General features: G+C 34.9%; 1 protein-coding gene and 1 long non-coding RNA gene across 5 annotated transcripts in view; one reads left to right on the forward strand and one right to left on the reverse strand.

Annotated features, from left to right (window-relative positions):
- The window catches only part of CCDC7 (coiled-coil domain containing 7), a 152,807-nt gene that overhangs the window by 11,432 nt on the left and 119,540 nt on the right, over positions 1–21,835 (forward strand). For 3 of the 4 annotated variants that reach the window (XM_052000780.1, XM_052000779.1, XM_052000781.1), the window contains exons 2-3: positions 1,627–1,961; positions 2,499–2,597. In XM_052000780.1, coding sequence (XP_051856740.1) covers positions 1,686–1,961; positions 2,499–2,597 — 375 coding nt within the window. In that variant the 5' untranslated portion in view covers positions 1,627–1,685. Of the gene's footprint in view, positions 1–1,626; positions 1,962–2,498; positions 2,598–21,835 lie in introns of those variants that run through there. The other variant, XM_052000784.1, reaches the window with a different exon arrangement.
- Positions 2,622–21,835, reverse strand: part of LOC127564321 (uncharacterized) — a 131,787-nt gene continuing 112,573 nt past the window's right edge. The window contains exon 3 of the long non-coding RNA XR_007954232.1: positions 2,622–3,380. This is a non-coding gene — a long non-coding RNA (uncharacterized LOC127564321). The remainder of the gene's footprint in view (positions 3,381–21,835) is intronic.

Here is a 21,835-nt window from a genome sequence, read left to right on the forward strand (position 1 = left end):
AAACAATTAGCAAAATATTTTTAAAAGTTTACAGACTCCCCTAATTAAGAACCTCTAATTTAATGTAAATATTTTGAGAATCATTGTAATGTCATACACATATCAGTTGAAGAAACTAGAGATTTAGAATTAGATATGTAGTCCCTTCCCCTTTTTAAGGGCATAGAATTAAACCAAGTAGAAGTTTCAGAAAGGCAAATTTTGACTTAGACTTCCTAACTATGATAACTTTTCAAAAGTGGAAAGGAAATAGCTTGTGAGGAACTTGAAAGGACTCATGACAAAGGCCGATTGGCCACTTATTAATGGTGTTGTAAAGGAAAATCTTAATTATTTGGATTAAATGGCTTTCTTCTGGGCTGTGCTGAACCCAGTACTTATCAGATAATAGTAAGCTACAAATCAGAACTTGATTTGTTGTTTTTTCTATTATTTATACTCATGATGGAAAAATATTAATAATGCAGATTAAATTTAAGTATGTCATGAATACTTTTTTTTTTTTTTTTTGCAGAGTCACTTGTTAATAGTTATCAGCACACTCTTGCTAATGTGTCTTCCAACTCTGATATTCTTTGACGTATATTTTGTTTGGTTGTAGCTTTTTTTTGCATGAACAGGGGGAAACATGTCATATCTGTATTATGGTATATTATACTAAATATATTACATATAACACATTGGCATATGGCTGCATTATTTATTTTATGATTATGATTTATGTCTCAGTAGCTCCTTTTGAAGAACTTCTAAAAATTTTATTTTTCTTTTTTTTCTAGTATATATAGGTTAGCTAGTATAGTAATTGACTTCCTTAGCTTTAGCATTTGGTTGAGAAAGGATACCCTTTTATCTTCTTGCTAATTGGTACAGTTTCATGCTTCTCAGATAGCGAAAGGAGTGCTGAAAAAATTTGAAATGGTAAACTTTGACCTTGCATCAGTTTTGTATAATGCAATATATGCATTTACATAGATACACACATATGGCTATGGGCAGTGCATAGAATGCTTGGCCTGTAGTTAGGAAGACTCAATTCAAATTCAGCCTCAAATACTTTCTAACTAGTTGACTCTGAGCAAGTCAATTAACCTCTCTTTGCCTCAGTTTCTTCAAGAAAGTGGAGCACCTATCTCCGGGGGTTGTTGTAAAGGTCCAGTGAGATATTTGTAAAGCACTTAGTACAGTGGCTGGCATTTAATAGGTACTATATAAATGCTAGCTATTTATTATGCAAAATTCATACAGGTATATGTAATGTGCTTTAGGTGTTTGTTAATCTGGAATCATTTTATCTCCTCTTTCTTCTCCTCAACTCTAGAAGATGCACATACAAATTGCACATATAAAAAACTAATATTAAATTATATTCTACTGATACTTAATACAATTTCTTAAGGTAGATTAGGCACTTTTGCTGAGCTTATGATTCATTACTAATATGTATCCCGTTGTTCTGAAAAAGTTAATTTAGAGCTGCTTAATTTACACTGAGTAAATAATTAAGATATTGAGAAAATTGGAGTCACTGCATTAAAATTATAATTTTTAATATTGCATTAAGAAAAGGATAACTTTCTTAGTAGTTAAAAATACTTTTCTCTTATTATTTTAATCTTTTCATAGGAAGAACAGGAACCTACCATCTAAACTTTGGAAGATAAAAAAACAAAAAAAAAACCAAAATGAAGTCATCAAAACGTAAAACTGCAACTTTTGCTCTAGGCATAGAAAATTCAGATTCAATTTCTAAAAAAGCTTCATCTTTTTCATCAGGAATGTATAAAACAAGGAAAAAAAGTAGCATAAAAAGTAACCTTGAAAATGAATCAATGATCCTTGCTCCTCCACCTGTAGCAGAATCAATACTAAAGCATGCCATTGCTATTCCATCTGAAAATGCAGAGAATATTCTAGATGATGAGCAAATTGTCAAGCAAGTTACTAAACGTCTTAAGGAGGTAAGAAACTCTTTAAAATAATTATAGTTTTAGGCTTTTATTTCTGAGTATGTCTTATTAGCTCTTGTTTTTCAGAGATCCTGTCCTATTTTTTCATGAATTTAAAAAACCTTGGTTCATTTGGCAACCTCCTTCAGAATCGTAGGTAGAATACAGATACATTTTACCTGGGAATAAAATTCTAAACTACTTGAGGGCAGGAACAGTTTCAGTTTTGTTTTTGTATTCTTGTAACAGTAGGAACTTAATAAATTCTTGCTTTCTTGCTTGATAGATACAAAATCTGAAAGTGTTTGAGGATCAATGGTTTGGAGGTAATGAAATAGACTAAGCTGAAATGAATATCTTTTAGTAAACTCAAATGATTACATTAAATATGAAATATGTGATTAGAGAGAATTAACTATGTGGCACTAGAATAGAATAGATAATGGTTAATTAATTAACCATCTTGGTTAGTTATATGTTTGTAGTAGGTATATTTTAATTGATATTAAAAGTTTGTAATCATGTTATTTTATTGTTTTTGTTTGGCAGATTTCTTCTTCTTTAGAAAAAACTTATGGACTTGATGTCACAGAAGAACTGCCAGTAGAGAAGAAAATACCAATTCCAGATGGAGGAGAAAAACCACTTGTATGTATATATAATCTCTGTTGCCAAGGCATTGAGTAATAATGGCAAAGGTTTTCTTTTGGAGTCCATGTTTATAAACAGAATGAGCCCTCACCTAGAACACTTGGAATACCAGTCTTGCTGGAAAACTTGAGAGTGCTAATTCTGGCAAAAAGATGTCCCGGTGAAACTGTCATTTTCTATAATTAGAATTTAATAATCTCTGTTTCTAAAGTCACTCAGATATAGGCGGTTGGACTGATATATCCAAGATCCACTGGTTGGTTACCCAGGTAATCCTTCAGGAATATTATATCTATCAAGATCTTCTGTGCTGCCCCTTGACAAGATTTTCTGGTTGACTAGATGATTATGTCTTTCAGTATCTTCTTTTTACCTGCCAGCTGTCTTTCAGAGACTGACCCTCAGGTTCCACCATTTTACTTCTCTCTCCATTGGTTGTTTACAAATTTTTAGGTCTGTACTTTATCCCGCAGTGTGATAAGAAGTGTCCTCTTCCAGGACATTCAGCAACAATCTTCCAAAATAAAAGATAATTTCCTTGGGTTTCACAGTTCTTAGTTAGGTCAGTGATTCTTGATAGGTTAATTATAATCTTACCACTTGAACTTGAAATTTGCCTTACATGGTTTACCTCTCTTTTTATGACTTGCAAAAATTCTCTGTGAGAAAGGAGTATGGTCCTTGACTGCTGCCTTGTCTGTGGCTTGTAAGGATTCACGGCCGAAATCTATGCTTCACTTCTCTCTGTCTTCTGTTTGTTGCATTATATCCCTCTTCTATCTAAAAATAATCATAAAACTTGAGTGAATTAAAAAATGTCCTTTTGGAAAAATATTAAGAATTCTTCAGTCAGATAATTTACAACTTTCTTTTGAGAAGAAAGTTTTCTTTGCAAAGAAAAGACTTTTTTTTTCATTACCCAAAATAATGTGCTCCTTTTCATTGTCTAGACAAATCTTCAAGATTTTAAAACAATGACAAAACTAAGTAAATAGCCCTTTCCTGTTTAAAGAGGACTTTTATATTTACTATCTTGGTTGATTTCAGTAAATCTGTCAGATAGGCAGGATAACAGATGATATTCAGACTCAGAACCTTTATATAACTTGCCCAAGGTTACATCGCTAGTAAATGGCAGAAGTAGAACTTGAATCCAGACCTTCTAAAACTAAATTCTCTGCTCTTTTTTTTTTTTTTTTTTTTTTACTACACTATACTGCTTTTAAGATTAGAATGGCCAATAATCATGTAGTCCTGGTGTGCTTAGATGGTTTCTATAATCTATCAGCTGTCTACCTTTTCTAAGAATTAAAATTCTATTTGTGCAGGAATGTGGGATCATCTTAGTTCATATCCCATGGTGCCTCATGGCATGGACAAGCATGTCTTGTTCAGTGTCATTAATTGGTTCCACTATAAATTGACTTGAAGACAAACAATATTTCAAAAAAATAATTAGTTCCATAGGAACAACATTATATTTGAGGGAAATGTTCTTAGATGGGCAAAATTTGTTCTATTAAAGCTTAAAATAGAAGGGGATAGTGGAGGAGCTTAGAGACTGCATAATGAAAAATGGGTATTCTATTGACTTGGAAATTGTAGGTTTTTTGTGTCAGAGGTGCAAAGTTGAATCTGGGTGAGGCTTGGTGGGGCCCACTTTAATACTATATTGGCAAGTGCTGGTAGAAGGTGAGCAATACAAGCAACCACAGTAAAAGACTTTGGGGAATCAAATTGAGTCAGACAATTGCCTGGTATCCTTTGAATTTTTTGCTTCTTAATCTTTTACAGACAATAGCTCAGAATGGTTTTGCATGCTTATCATTATTTCCATTTTTCTCAGCCTTTCGATCTTGGCAATCAGTAGACATTCTCCTATCACCCTGGCATAATCTTTTCAGTTTGTGCTTGTTTATAATCTACATTGCCTCTTTAGAACTAGGCAGAGATTATCCTTATCCTCACTGGGATGCCTAAACACTGGTCCCTATAAACTCTGTACCAGGTATTGTGTGGTTTTATAAATGGATAGCTTGTAGTTGTCCTGGCAGAAATACTTGCAATACTTTAACCTGCTGGATAGTTAAAAGTCCAAAGATTGTGGAACTGTGATAAAAGTTGTCTCAGATCTGAAGAATGAACAATGCTGTAAAACCTTTTAGATCGCACTTGGAAGCAATGATCCTATCCTCAGAAAATACTTGGAATGTCTCCAATTCTTTTTTTTTTTTTGCCAGGTAGGTGAGAACTTCTTAGGGTTACTGTTACAATAGCAAATTGTTTCTAGATCTTTTTTTTTCATGAGATTCCCCATTGACCAGGATAAGATGGCCTTTGTAGTGTATTGCCTAAGGAGCAAGTTACTTACTCAGATGGACAACAACTCTGTTGATTTTGTACAATATGATGGGGTGTCTCTTAGAGATTTTTGTGATCCTGTTTAAAACTGAGATGCTTAACAAGAAATCTTGATAAAATATGTCAATTCCTTTTAGACACTAAGGCAAAATTTGGCATGGAATATCCTTGCTCTAATGGATCAAATTTTAGAGGATTTAGAATATACTTGTGAAAAAGAAATTCATTTAAATGGACATAACTTCCAACTTCTCTGCATTTATTTAACAATGTGTCTGCATTGAGACCTAACTTTGATCATGGCCAAATTAGTAAATGGATCATCTATACTTTTTCATCCCATCTGATAAAAGTAGGTGTGCAATGGTAATAACATATACACACACACATACACACACACACACATATATATATATATACACACACATACATACACATTGTATAAACTGTGCTTTGCTTGACACTTTAAATAAAGGAAGAGTTAGGCTTTCTTTTGCTTCCATTTTCTAGAGTGTCCTTAGCTTTGCCCTATGATCCATTTGCTTTTTCTTCTTGACATGAAAATTCCAGGTTCCCAAGTATTTTGGATGTAAGCTATAAGTGGAGCCTTTAGGTATCATATGTTTGTTAATTGCCTTGAAAGTGTTGACTTTAAGAGATCTTGTGCCACCCTAGTAGCAGTTATAATGATTGAAGGATACTCACATCATTCCAAATCAGTAATCCAAAAAACTCATCCTCCATGGACTTAAGTATATTTTAACACTTACTCTTTGAATGTTAAATAACTTTGGAATTGTTCATACCAGTGAAATAATGTGAAACAAATAGAAAAGTAAACAATGGAAAAGAAGCCAATGCAAGGCAGTCATCCCTATTTCTTTAAAGTGTGCAAATTTGTGTGCCTATTTAAAGATAATGAATTCTGCCAGTGACCAGGTCACTTAATGCTGTTTTAATTTCATGGACTGCTAATTCTAAAAATTCAGTTAGGAAAGGCTGGCTTCCACTTTGAAAGTACAGCAAAGTTATCCAGTTTTCCAGTTATCCTGTTATCCAATATCTAAGTAAGCAGTTATCTAGTTTTCATTTCCTGCTTGCTAGGATCATAGAATTTTCAGATAGACATCTTTATAATGAATTTAGCATTTGATTCTAACATTGTAGGCTTCCAAGCAACAATCCCTGCCCAGAGCTATGGAGCACCTTATTCCTGATACTACTCTTTAATTACACATTCTTTACCGTCATAGCAAATACATTTAATGGCAAATAGAGCTGTGGGGATACAGGAAGGAATTTTTAAAGTACGTGGTATGACCTATTGGTTCTGAAAAAAGCTAAGCTCTGGAGTGGACAAAGTGGAACTTTGCTTACTCAATGGGTTTGAAAGATACCAGGAGTTACCTATGTTTTCTTGCGTGAAGAATGTGTGCTCCTATTCCTAAGAAAGGAAAAGTATGAAACATTCCTAGAAATTCAGGTTTTTCATTTTAATGTGTTTTTTTGTTTTTTGTGTGTGTGTGTGTGTTTTTTAGGCTGCTGGGATTATGTGACTTGCCCAGGGTCACACAGCTAGGAAGTGTTAAGTATTTGAGGTCAGATTTGAATTCAGGTCCTCCTGACTTCAGGGTTGGTGCTCTATCCATTGTACCACCTAGCTGTCCCAAATATGTATTCTTTAGAAGCTGTGTTTATTGTGGTTTAATATGTTGACTTCTTTTTTTATCTGATGCTAATTAGAAACAAAGTAATAGCTTTGTCTTTGATCATCAAGGCATTAAATAATATGAAGACTGTTTGCTTTTCATTCAAGGGCAGTGTGACAAAGGGGTTAAAGTATTGAAGTTTGAGTTAAGAAGAAAGAACTGGGTTTGGATCCTACCTCAGACTCTTAATAGCTGAGTTATCATAGGTTAAGTCAGCCTCTGAACATTAGTTTTCTCTTCTGCAAAATGGGAATAATAATAGCAACCTACCTCACAGGGTTGTTGTGAGGATCAAATTAGATGATGTATGCAAAATGTTTTGCAAACTTTAAAAATATTAAGTAAATATATACTTAATGTTATTGTTCAGAGTGTTGTATAAATGTCAGCTAAATGATATCACAAATTACAGATTAGATCATGGTAAGCATTTGCTTGTCTTTGAATGCAGTGTGCACAGAAACTCTCTGCACTTCAGTTTTCAGTTTGCTAGAAATATATAATTACTCGAACATCTGTACTTAACAATACAGTAAAACAAAGAAAACAAAATTGACTGTCTTTGTTAAAAAGATAGTAGTGGTATGGAGCAATCAAATGATAAGAAACAAAGAGAAGCAAGGGAGCAGGGTGTTTAGGTGAGCTAATCTTCCAATGACTCTTGGGCCTTGTGAAACCTAGAAGAACTTCTATTAGTTGCTGATAACAGATAACTAAACCAGAGATTTACCATTAGTTTATTGCAAAACATAGTTTGGAAGCATTTTATGTAGTAACAGATGGCCAGGTGTTCAGTATAATTTGGGGGACAGCTTAGATTTCCAGTAGTCTTTCCTCCTGTTCCTTCAGGGAAACTAGGGCTTTTGTGGCTAGACCTCTTAATCTACAGCTGTTTGGTGCTGCTTAAGCATGAAGGTGATCTTCAAGAAGATAAAAGCATTCACATATTCCTTCTCAAAGAGATTCTTTTTGTTTAGAGTCAGATTTATCATCAGTGGCTTGAATATTGTTCCTGTTTTCAGGGCTATTAATAACAGATATCAGTGATATATAAGTAATTAATCCCTATATTCAAAGCCCTAATTTTGGGAGTAAAAAATCTTGATTACTGGGCTTCTGGAGACTATGAAGTGGTGAGTGAATGCAGTTTTTGATCAGGTCAGTTGCCATTTCTTGATCCTACCATATTCCATCCTGATTTCATCAATGGTAGTGACGTTCCTTTCTTCATAATCAGAGAAAGCTCCTTGGGAAGCTGTCATCATTTCATGCAAGTTAGATGGAGTCCTATACTGTTCAATTGTAATAGCAGTAAAAGTAGGGCAATATGTATTATTCAGGTTTGGCATTCATTTCTATGGATTCATGCAGTGCTTATACTAGTCATCTGGGGAAACGGTATGTTTTCTTCTGAGTGAGCCTTTTTGCAAAATTCTGATCCAGGTGCTCTGCATTCTCTGTAGATGCCCCAGCAGCCTCTCAAATATTGTTCGAGTAGACATTAAACCTTGTCTGTTTTAATGTGCTTCACCGTTCCGGAATTCATAGCTTGTTCCTTTTTGGTGGTGTATTTCACACTTTAGCTTGGGATTGATCTTCTCCTAGAAATAGTTTATTTTTTTAGGGAACCAGTGGACTCATCGTTGCAGCCTCTTAACTAAGTACTTGACCTGTTAGCATCTTTATACAGAGGCTTTCTGAGAAAGCCTACTATGATACGTAAAATGCTGCATATATTCCCTTCTTTGTAATTTAGAAAAGACATAAGGGGAAATTTTCTGACTTTATTGGATGTGAGGATTTCATTTAGAAGCTTCCAGGATTGTTTTAGTCTTGGAGCTTAACCTCTTCTGATTTTTCTTTGTGGAAAAGTTAATAAAAAGTGATTCCAGTTTGGGATACAATATGAGAGTTTTCTCTCCTCTTGTCTCCTTGCTCCTGGGTATAGGGTGAGAAAACATACTTTTTGCCCTAGTTTTATAATTAGCTGAACTACTTTTTCTCTTGCTAACCTCCTGGGCTCTCTCTAGTGAAACTAAAATTTTGTCTCATTATAAAAGACATAGTGTTTCCTCTTTCCATGGCTTTCTTCACTCATAACTTCAACCTTTTTTAGCAAGGAAACAATATCAATTCTTCTTTGGAAATTGCAATACTTTTTTTGGCAGTAGACAGGATCGAAGGTTCTTCACAGGTGGCTTTCCTCATTTGTTAGATTCTGATCTCCACTGCAACCTTGTGTGTAACAGGGGTATGACTGGATTTTGGAGCTATAGTATTCCAGATGCATTGCCCTCCCATTAGTTTTAGCTTTGACTTGAAATATGAATTCAAATTACTCTTTTGGCTTATTTTATTCCCACTCACTGTCAACTTCTCAAAAAAGTTGTTAACAAATATAATACCTTTTGGAATAATTAGCACAGGAACAATTTATTTAAAATAATAAGTATTTCGATATTAAGAATATATCATCAAACACTTTCTAATACTTGTGGCCTTAAACAAATGACCTTGTTTCTTCCCAATAACCTAGAGATAACATGTTATTGGTACTGGTTGTGAGAATCTCTGGCTTTGACCTCTAGACTTCCAGGTCCATGTAGGGAAGCTGGAAATCCTGGGTTAGCCATTTGACCCTGTATAGCATAAAAAATATTAATGCTGTTTGATGTCTCAGTTGCTGGTGTAGTTCACCCTGAAGTTTACTGAGAGACTAGGACTCATGCTGGGTTAGCTCATAAATTGATGAGAAATCAGGAATCAAGTAATACTGCTTCTCCTGAGTATGTGTCGGGGAAGCAAACTATTCTTGGAGTTATCAAGTGAAATTGAGACTGAAACAGATGTTTACCTGTTGTCTTGTATGATATAGCCTAGCAGGGTGTTAACATTCAGAGAACTGCTGTTCTGCATTATAATGAATGGTTTTGCATTAGTTTTCATTGGGAGGCAAGTCTTGCCTGGCCTTTTGTGTCATTCTGTTCGTGGATCTTTTGGTCATGATTAATATTTTAAATTTACTAAATAATATCCTCCCCCCTTTCACCAAAAAGGAGCATCTTTTTCTTTGGTGACATTACCAAAGAGAGTCATATTCATGAAGGTATTCTCATACCTATCCAGGACATAAAACTGATCTTCAGACTTTGGTATGATTCAGTCTGCCACTTGAAGATAGCAAAGCCTTTATAGATATTAAAAGTGTCATTGAAGTCTCAGGCAGCTATTATCTCTCTCCCTTTTGCAGAGTGAACAGACCTGTGATTGGCCACCAGAGGTTAGGTAGAATAGTGTACTACTTCTGAATAAAACCTGTACACTTCCTGCCTCCCTTTTCTCAGTGGTGCTGGGATTTGATTGACTAGTGTAGCACAACCAAACTATCATATGGGAGTTGAGTAGAGTCATCTTCATTTACTATTTCTGAATGCATTACTTAGCCCAACTTCATGATAAATCCAGTTTTTAGTCTAACCAGATCTTAATTATATAATCGACTAAAATGCCTTCTCTGACCACATTGTTGAGGTGTGTTTAGTGTCACTGAGGCAGAGAAAGAATTTTTGTATAGCTTTCTATCTCCCTGATGAAAATTTGATAATATCTGAGATCACTATTCTTTACCCTTGATACTTAAGTTATATTCACCTCTGGAGTGAGTAAAACCCAACCATAATATGAAGGAGGTAAGGAGTAAAAGATGACTGGGTTTTGTGTGTTTGAATATTGGAGATTATTTGGATTGTGCAGTCCTACAATTTTTCTGAGGTCCATGAATTCAGTGTTTCAAGACCTTCTGGACTAGGGAATGGTGGTTTAGCTCAATAATATTCTATTTTATGCCTGGAATTTTGTCCAACAAGCTAGATTGGTTTGAATTGAACCTTAAAACCTATTTTAGCATAAACTATTTGTTCTATAATTTTACAACTTAACAAGACAGAAATGAAATTCTTAGGGCATTTAGTAAATTAATAGAGATGTTTTTATGGATTCACAAAGTAATTATCTATATTCCTGTGTGTGTGTGTGTGTGTGTGTGTGTGTGTGTGTGCATAGAGAAAGAGAGATCATAACCTCCAGGTATGTATAACACCAGAAGTGGAGGATTTGTTTTAAGGACTGAAGTCCTGATTCATTACTCTTTTTATCTTGATATATTTTAAACCACAGAAACTGTTGATTATGCAGCTTCAAGTATACTATATACATGGGGAACATACATTATCCTTCCTCACATCTTGGCCTTGTGTTTGCTTCTATAAATTAACCAATTCAGAAAAGAGCAAAACAGTCTGGGAGAAGGAAGTTTTCCAGTTAAAGCTTCATTTGTGACAGGGAAGTATCTTACTAGTGCGATACAGTGTCTTATCCTTGTCCACACTGATAGCAGGAAACTACAGTTCTTTTGAATTGTCTGTATACTCCTTCAACGATAGGTCCCCTTGAAATTACTTTTCAGTCATTTCAATTTAATATTTCTGAACACTAGAATCAATAAGCAGCTGTGCTGTTAAACTTCATTTTAGACACTGGATAGTTCAATTACGTAATTAAGCTGATGTACAGGTTATCAATTCTGTATCTTCTAAACCTCACTTAGACCTAATTGAATAGTAGCATGCAAGAGATAATTGTTCTTTTTTCCCCTCTTAAATCTTAAGTTTCATTTTATCTAAATAGCACCTTGAGATGGAGTTCTTTATATTTCAATCTTGACCTTCTCATGATGGAGACTGTGACTTGAGATTCTGCAGGGAATGTCCTTAAGGCAGCCCAAAGAACTTGGTTTCTAAAGCCAGAATAATTTAGAGGTAATCCTTTTTGAGTTGCAATAGGTTTGAAGGAGTATGTTTGTGAGGTATGTACTGGTAATCTTAGATTGAAAGTGAGTTGAATAGAATAAATTGTTGATTGATAAAGATAATTGCTCTCTGAACACTATATGTAGTTCTTTAAATCACTTAAGACATTGTCTGCTGAATAATTCTCCCTTTTTTCAGTGGGCTGGGATTTGGTTGAATGGTATAGCATAACTAAGTCATTATATGGGAACTGAAGAGAGTCGTCTACATTTACTATTTCTGAATGCATTAATTAGCCCAATTTTATGATAAATCTAGTTTATAGTCTAACCAGATCCTAACTATATATCCGATTGGAACTCATTCTCTGACCATATTGTTGACATGTATTTAGTGTAGTTGAAGGTAGAGGAAGAGTTTTTATATGGTTCCCTATCTCCTTGATGAAAATTTGTTAATAATCTGGAATTATTATTCTCTACCTTTGATACATAAATTATATTCTTGGATAGGATTGACACTTGTTCACATTTGGATTTCTGGATTCCTGCAACAAAGGTAGTTTTGCCTTTCTCAAGGAATACAACCCAACTTGAGATCAATATGGGACATCATTTTTTGTTCAACGTGACCAGTAGTTTTAAGGCATATCAAGTTGGAACAAGGGGGACTCCCAAACAATTCTGCATTTCTGAATAGAAACAGGTGACTGCACAATTCAAATATAGGAAAAGCCTCATATGGATGACCTAAAATCCATTCTAGATATTACAACATAACATAGATCAGAATCAATAATTACTTTTAGTTGTGACACAGAATCCCTTGCTTAGGTAAATTACGGATTCAAGACCATGGCATAAATTCATGCAAACAGATATAGGTACATCTGACAAAGAATTACTTCATATGGATGCACAACAGGTTTTAATACATTGAGACAATAGAGACACCATCTCACCTTCATACTGTAGATTTGTGTGTTCTATATGAGAAGAAGTGGACTTTGCAAGCTGTATGTGTTTGTGGACAAGATTAGGGAGGCTTGTCCAGAAGGGATTCTACTCTGATCATGATTATAGCAATTTCCATTATCATGCTTTCTTTTGCTCCCCATTCTCTGATTGACTTGAATTCACTTAAAACATTCTCTCAATATAGTCTTCTAGAATAAGGAGCAATGATTAGCTTAATCATGGTGTTTTGTTTTCTTGGATGAACTGGGATTCATCGTAAATAGATTTTTACTTATTCTTACTTATTTCGTGTTTGCCCCTGGAAAATGTTATCCACGATTTTGCACCAAAAATCCATCCAGTGGTTGAATTTGAAGCAATTCCCTGGCACACTAATTTGGGGTATGTCTCAAATAATGCATTAGGAGTACCCTTGATGAGAAGGAACCATAGTTTTTTAATAACAACTTTTCAGGGTATAAACTTAACATTGTGCCAGTGATATTCTCTCCAATAAAGTGGTAATTGACTTTTCTGTAGATATCAACAACAGGGTATTTGGACTCAGTCCATAGTCCTTGGTGTATTTCATTGGCTATAAATTGAGATACTGTGGTGTAAGGATACTTGGGTTCTATCCTTGCTAAACTAGAGATGAATTTAACTTAAATCTCCTGAATCTAAGAGTACATTTAGATCAAGCTTCAGTTAAGAACAGGGTTCCCTCAACTATCTTATCAGACATGTTGTTGCTGTAATTAAGTTAGATCCATATATAAAAGCTTGCTTGAAGTGGATTGTGTAGTCCTTGTTTGATATGATATATGCTCTCATAAAATCTGTTGTGAAGTTAATTAATATGCTAATATTCAAACTGCCAGCCAGACCTTCCTGATATTATGCTCTACTGTAAAGCCCTGAAGAGGTTGTTGACATTCCCTTTTTTTCTAAGAATCTTTTAAGAAAAACCATCTAGTTAATTTCATCTACTACTCCCTTCATGAGAAAGCAGTCTTAGGAGGTTCTTGGGCATGGTGTCTATCTTGGTTTATGGCAGATTGGTGATTGCTCACATATGAATTTTTTATTATAGCTTTTTATTTACAAGATATATGCATGGGTAATTTTTCAGCATTGACCCTTGCAAAACCTTATGTTCCAACTTTTCCCCTCCTTCCCTCTACCCCCTCCCCTAGATGGCAGGTAGATCCATACATGTTAAATATCACATATGAATTTTACATGTTTTTTTCTCCCTAAATATAACCTCTCACTTTTACCTACTGCTAATGTTAATCTATGCAAAGGCTTGATTGTTGAGAATATGATGCTTCTGTCTACAGTACATAGATTGACTCCCTGGCACATGTTAAGCGGCTCTACTATAAAGGGTATAGTCATTCCCTCTAACTTTGGGCTCCATGTTAATTCATAAATGTAATTGGTGCATCCTTGCAGTACATCATGCTGTAATTAAGACAACTGATGTGTCACAAATGTCCACATCTCCAAACACTCTGTTGATCATATCTGATTTATGTTGCATGCTTTCTGAAATGAGGTCTCCAAAGCAGAGCTTCTGACTCATGTTGATGACAGTCCTTGGTTTTTGGAATTTATCAAGGTGCAATAGTCAATAAGCAGCAATGCTCATCTCAAAATGACACTCATGACTAGAACAAAGAGATGGTGGCACTCATGATTAGAATAAAGAGATTGTATTGATGCTAAATCTGAAGCAGAGATCCTAGCCATCTCAAAGTTGTAGAGAACAGTTGGGACAATCATGTAGATTTAGCTTCTGCTAACATTATATCCTTAACCCACTCTCTTAGTACCAACAAATATTCTTAGATCTTAAAGAGTTTGTCCTCTTAAGCAGATGTGATGTCTGCATTTCAGGGACAGAAGACCCATCTTGAATAGGTCAGGGCATCTTTTTCTGATGAAGTTCGGTGAATAATGTTCTCGTCATTCTCATGTTTCTTCAGTGTAGACTCATGGTGGCTTGTTTAGGGAATGATTTTCTCTGATGACTGTAATTACATATTACATAAAGTCTGTATTTTCAGTATGCAGTATTACTGCCACTCTGGTCAAATCGGCTGACATTAAATTTTACCATAGCCCTTCTTTCATTCTTTGGGTAGAGTGCTATGTTTGAGTTAATTGGAGCCTTAACTAAGTTGACTCAATTCATGCTCTTTGCTAGGTTTCACACTGTGACTATCTATCACTTCTTATAGTAAATTTTCTCACTCTTGGTTTTCTTTCTCCAACTCCCAACTGAAGTCTCTAATTTATTTTGTTGCTAAGCTTTTCTATTCAGTCTTTCAGGTGAAGGTTTACCTTTTTATGGCAAATCATTTTCAGTCTAGTGGGGGCATATTTCAGAAGTATATCTGTTGATAAACCGATCATAACAACTGGGTTTCCCTGTTGCCTATCCAGGAATTGTATTCTAATATTGTATACTCATCTATCTAGAACACACACACACACACACACACACACACACACAGATTTATATTCACATTTTACCTTTATTTGCCTCATTCTCATAGTCAGTAACTGAGAGACTTGAGGCTGACCAGTCTAACTTATCATCTTCCTTATGTGTACCCAGACTTCAAACAAATAGGGAGCTAATCATCATTCCTTCCTTGGAAGCTTTTAATCAAGGAGTCAGGTCCAGCTTGTATTTTCACAACCTTTTCATAAACAATCTTCCCAGAAACTGGTAGACAGGGCAGCAGTTCACTTCCCTCTCTTTAGGTATTCAATTTTAGGTCGTCTTCCATCTGGGCTACCTTAACTCATAATAGTCTGCTACAGTGCTTATTTAGATCCTGAATTACATCCAAGATCCAGACTACTTATAGTTGCTAATTATGAATACCCAAAGACCTAGGAGCATTCCCTGGAATTATTACAGATGTTGTACCTTTTCTCCCTCCATCTTACTCATAAAATACAGTCTTGAGGTCCAAGAAGGTGTTCTGAGTGAAAGGATAGTGTATATGTCCATTGCTTGACAGTAAAAGTTGAGTAAGAAACAGGTGTGGTGATTCAAACCTGTGACTGTATCACCATAGTAATTCCAGTCAAAGAAAGAGGATCCTGGAAGTTTTAACAAAAACGCTGAAGCATTGAAGAATTTTAGGTAGGACAATTAACTCCCTTGATACTCTTCATTTTTTATTTCTATATCCTCAAAAGGATTCTACCATCTTTGAGCCTCTGCCCAACAGCTTGTCTTCCTGCTTGACTCAGATCTTTTTGCTTGTCTTAGATGCCCTGTTAATAACCTAGATGGGCTTTTTTTAGTTTTTGCTTGCTATTCTCCCACTTTGGTTTCTGCTTCTTTATTTCCAGGTGGTTGTTGCCCAATTGCTAACATATTAATCATGGCACTCAAGGAAAACATTGCAAGAAGTGTTTACTGAGGCAGAAATTATAAGGAAAAGGAAATATGACTACAGGGAAATAACAAGGGAAGGAAACAATTACAATTTGTTCATGCTACTCAAAAATGCTCAGAAATAGTTTTGTATTTATCCAGGTTTTATATCATTAATCAGAGGATAGCATTATTATCCAGGGTGTAGATGGCAGAGACTGCCTATTATCTGAATAGATATTACAAGAGAATTTTGTATTCTTTAAGGTTGGACTTTGTTATAATGTATTATTCATATCATTGAAAATGTTATTGTTTGTACAAGTATTATGGAGATATGATTAAATACAAACTTAAGTATGAAGCTAAGAAAAACTTTGGAACACTTATATAATTAATAAATTTGTGCTATATCTTTTTGAAATGTTTATTTTTTTTAGATTGTGTATTTTCATGCATGTTTGCTAAGATATATGAATACTTATGAACTTCTTATAAATAAAAATAAAAATTTAAAAACTGTTATCTTTTCATTCAAATTCAGATACTAGATTTGAAATTTACTTAATGACCATAGCAGTTTCCATGAGTTCATCTCTATGCAGATGATTTTTAGATCTGTATATACAATCTTAATCTCTTTCCTGAGCTACAGTGAAGCTTCACCAAATGCTTTTTAAAAAAAATTCTGCATTTCCCCACCTTGCCAGATTGGCAATGTAGTAGCCATTCATGGCCCCTCTGATACTAATAAGCATGAAATCTCTAGTCTACTCCATTTTTCTACCTGAAGTAGTTTATGTGGTAGCCTTCCACTATGCCAGGGATTTCACCATATTGGTGTGGAACTTTTGAGTTCCACAAATTGAGTATAGACTAATTGCAGCCAAGTGCCCTGAACGCAAGCGATCCATCAACCACAGTTTCCCCTTTTGGCAGGTATTACAGTATATGCCACCCTGCTTGGTCACCAACTGCTTCTTGCACATCTTGTACTGTGTTTTCTAGGGGCATTTCAAACTTACAAAACAGAATTCATTACCATTCACCTCCAATTCTCTTCTTTTTCAATTATTATCAAGAGCAGTATTCCTCCCAATTATCCAAATTTATAACCTTGGTGATATCCTCAACTCCTCAATCTTAGCTCATATATTCAGTCTGTTGCCAAATTTTGATGTCTCTTCATTCATAACATTTCTCACATTCTTTCTCTGTGGTCAGACAACCACAGTTCTAGGCCATTGCCACCTCTGATTTAGACTGTGGCAAATGCCTTCCAAATGACTATTCTGACTTATTTTTTTCCTTACTCCCATCCATCTTTCATTCAGCTGCAAAACTAATTTTCCTAAAGTGCAGGTCTGATTTGTGACATCCTGCCTATTGAGCTCTAATGACTCCCTTCAGAGATCCAATATAAATTTCTTGGGGTCATTTAAAACTTTATTTCAACTTGACCAATCTTTTAACTTTTTTACTTGTAATTTATTGATTCAGCTTCACTGGATTGCCTTCAGTTATCAGACACCACACTTCATCTCTCTCAATGCTTTTGCACAAGTTGTCCTACAGTCCTGTAATTCTCTGCCCCTTCATCTCTTCCTCTTGGTTTCTCTGGCTTAATTCAAGAGAGATAATTTCTAATCTCCTGTAAAAGGCCTCAATTTCCTCATCGGCTAATTTCTTCCCTTATTGTAGGCACCTAGTCATTTTTTATATTGTATCCCCAGTTATATGAGTTTCTTGAGTGCAGGGGATGTTTTAGCCTTTCTTTGTATTTTTGGTGCTAAACTCATTGACTGGCACATAGTATGGGTTTAAATGCTTGTTGACTGATTAAAGTTTAAAGTCTAAATGAAAATATGAAAATATTCTCAACAGAATTTACTTTTTTAATGAAATAGGTAGGTCACCAATAGTATTGGAAATCAGTGTTATATTCTTCATTACCAGAAAGTGAAGTTTCAGGGCCTTGACTTGGAAGGGTAGTGATATCATAACTTTTCTGAGTTCTAGGGCACTGAGGTGATTTAGATTCTTAGGCCCTTTTGTTTGACTTGTAGACTTCTCCTTTGGCCATGTTCTTGAAGTGACCTTTTGTTTTTCACAAATACAGAATATTTTTTGTTAAAACTCATCCAACCCTTTCATAATCACTGAGTAGTTAATTGTGAAAGTTTGGAGGATGAAAACCTAGTTCAAAGCACATATGTTGTAAGAGAGATCTGTTTGATACTGAGCTGCTTCAAAGTGAGTTGACTGGTTCTACTCAGCTTCTTGAATTACAGCTGTTAATACCAGCTAGCCTGGTCTACAATAAGTTCCCTATAATATTTTGGCAGTTATCCATTCTCCCCACTCTACTTCCCCCCTCAGTCCCTACCAGTTGTGTTGGAACATGAATTCAACAAATTGGAAGAAGTGCATTGGAAGACAGATTATGGTAATTTGGCCAGGAGTACCTTCATAGCATCTGCCAATTCAATTAAAAAATTCAAAATGCATTTATTGATATTATTGTTAATCTGTTATCTTTGAAAAAGTTTATAGAACAAAAGACATCAACTATACACTTTCAATAATACTGAATTGTTTCTTCCTCACCTTCAAAAAGAAATGATAGTTTTGCAAATTACAAAAACTGGCGAGCTTGATTTTGATTACTGATAAAATTTTGGCACATATTATTATTATTTAAATAATTATAACTCTTTATTGACAGAACCCATGCCTGAGTAATCTTTTTACAACATTATCCCTTGCACTCACTTCTGTTCCGATTTTTCCCCTCCCTCCCTCCACCCCCTCCCCCAGATGGCAAGCAGTCCTATATATGTTAAATATGTCAACAGTATATCCTAGATACAATATATGTGTGCAGAACCGAACAGTTCTCTTGTTGCACAGGAAGAATTGGATTCAGAAGGTAAAAATAACCCGGAAAGAAAAACAAAAATGCAAACAGTTTACATTCATTTCCCAGTGTTCTTTCTTTGGATGTAACTGCTTCTGTCCATCCTTGATCAATTGAAACTGAGTTAGAGCTTCTCTTTGTCAAAGAAATCCACTTACATCAGAATACATTCTCATACAGTATCCTTGTTGAAGTATATAATCTCCTGATTCTGCTCATTTCACTTGGCATCAGTTCATATAAGTCTCTCCAAGCCTCCCTGTATTCATCCTGCTGGTCATTTCTTACAGAACAATAATATTCCATAACATTCATATACCACAATTTACCCAGCCATTCTCCAATTGATGGGCATCCATTCATTTTCCAGTTTCTAGCCACTACAAACAGGGCTGCCATAAACATTTTGGCACATACAGGTCCCTTTCCCTTCTTTAGTATCTCTTTGGGGTATAAGCCCAGTAGTAGCACTGCCAGATCAAAGAGTATGCACAGTTTGATAACTTTTTGGGCATAATTCCAGATTGCTCTCCAGAATGGTTGGATTCGTTCAAACTCCAACAATGCATCAGTGTCCCAGTTTTCCCACATCCCCTCCAACATTCATCATTATTTTTTCCTGTCATCTTAGCCAATCTGACAGGTGTGTAGTGGTATCTCAGAGTTGTCTTAATTTGCATTTCTCTGATCAATAGTGATTTGGAACACTCTTTCATATGAGTAGAAATAGTTTCAATTTCATCATCTGAAAATTGTCTGTTCATATCCTTTGACCATTTATCAGTTGGAGAATGGCTTGATTTCTTATAAATTAGAGTCAATTCTCTATATATTTTGGAAATGACGCCTTTATCAGAATCTTTAATTGTGAAGATGTTTTCCTAGTTTGTTGCTTCCCTTCTAATCTTGTTTGCATTAGTTTTGTTTGTACAAAGGCTTTTTAATTTGATGCAATAAAAATTTTCTATTTTGTGATCAATAATGGTCTTGAGGTCATCTTTGATCACAAATTTCTTCCTCCTCCACAAGTCTGAGAGATAAACTATCTTATGTTCCTCTAATTTATTTATAATCTTGGGCACATATTATTAAAGAACATTTTTGTAAACATTTACAAAGGAAAATAGTAGCTAGTATGTCTTCATCAAGACTGCTCATGCCAAACCAATTTTTCTTTGAATTTCTAACATTACTAGAGTGATAAGTCAGGGGAATGACACAGACATCTCTGGGTTTCAGCAAGGAATCGTAAAGTCTCTCATATAAAGCTAAGATCCTTGTAAATACTACATCTTTGTAAACTAATAGAAAATAGTATGTTTAAGTGGATTAAGGATTGGTTGAATGACTGAATGACTGAATTCCTTGAGTTGTGTCAGTGTCAACCTGGAGGGAAATCTCTAGTAGAGTGTTTCAACAAATCTATCCTCAGCTTTGTTAGGATACATGTTTCTTTTTTGTTTGTTTTTTATTAGTGATTTTGATGGATATAGATGCCATTTTTATCAATCTTGAAAAGAACATTAGATAGAAGAGATAGTTAACAATTTGAATCATAGAGAAGAATAAAAAAAAAAAGCCCAACAACCTTAAAAGGTCAAATTGATAGGCCAAATCCAATAAAATGGAATTTAATGGGGATAAGTCTAAATCTTATATTCGGGTTTTAAAAACTGAACTGTTTACAAGGTGATAGTGGAGACATTGATGGAAAAAATTTTTTTTCGAAGTGATTTGAAAGAGAGAAAGACAATGTTTCTATCAAAGTGGTATCTAATGGTGTATTAAAATGGTCAAATCTAGCTTCTTTTAAAAAAAAAACAATAAGAAATATGCCTAAAAGAGAAAAAGATCAACAATTGAACTTAAAGCAATAATAAGATAAAATTAAGAATCAGCCAAAAATGGCACTATTAGGTTCACATCCTGTCTGCCTGCCCACATGATTACAGCCCTCCCTCCACTTCTTCTCTTAAAGACTGAAGGCTCTACATGGCTGCTCTTAACTTCTTGTTCACCAATCCTAATTACATTCTGTTACTTCCCCTGATAGTGAAAGCTTTGGGCTAAGGGCTGAAGTCTATGTGATTTCCACAGATCTCTGTGGTGAGGGCGCTTAGCTGAAAGGCAAGCATTGCATGAGGTAGGCTAGGGACTTCTGTGTGGCTAGAGCTGGTTGCCTGCTTGCTGAATCCAAGGGATTCTAAGGGAAAGTTAGGGAGTCCATATTGTCTCAGTTACCCATCTTCAATTCATGCCTTTGAGCTGAGGACTCTATACCTGTAGTTCCAGTTGGTGAAGAGTCAAGAGATAATAGAGAAGTACCTAGATAAGGGACAGATCTTTGTCAGCTATCTCCATTGGTTCACTCCTCAGCAGTGAAGAGTAAACTTGCAATTTTGCAATCCTTAATAGGATTCATAAGACCATGGTTGGGAGAAAAATAGTAAGGAAATACAGAGAAACAATAACCAAAGAAAAACCTAATACATTGAAGAAATGTTTCAGGCTAATAGAATCCCAGCATAAAATTTAATAGCATGATAATAATTGGCAAAAGGGAATACTAGAAAAAGGCAAATATTGTCCCCAAGAATCCTAAGAGGAGTTGGAGAACCTAAAAAAAAAGACTGAAAGATGATCATATAAGGAAGAAAATTTGATCTCTTGAAAAGAATTGCAAAAAGAAAATAAACAGAAAAATATTTTAAAAACTTCATTGAAATCATGGACATCCTAAAAAACAATTAATGGAGAAAGTAGAAGACAAGAATTCAGTCATACAGCAAAACATGATAGAGCAAAATCAGAAGACAAAACAAGCTCATTTAAAAATAGCTTTCAGAAAGATAACTTGAGAATCAGACTCTTTGAACAGTGATGAAACAAAAAATCCAGATACCATATTTTAAGAAATCATAAAATAAAATTGTTCAGAAGTATTAGAACCAGTGGGCAAAGTAAAAAATAAGTAGAATCTTTAGGGCATTATGAGAAAAAAATTTTGATGATGTTCTCAGAAATACGTTTTCAAACCTCCAAAGCTCCTGAACAAAGAAAAATCATTTGGGGATCAACTCAGTG

The sequence above is a fragment of the Antechinus flavipes genome, chromosome 5 (assembly GCF_016432865.1).
Source record: "Antechinus flavipes isolate AdamAnt ecotype Samford, QLD, Australia chromosome 5, AdamAnt_v2, whole genome shotgun sequence".
In the NCBI taxonomy this organism is placed as follows: Eukaryota; Metazoa; Chordata; class Mammalia; order Dasyuromorphia; family Dasyuridae; genus Antechinus; species Antechinus flavipes.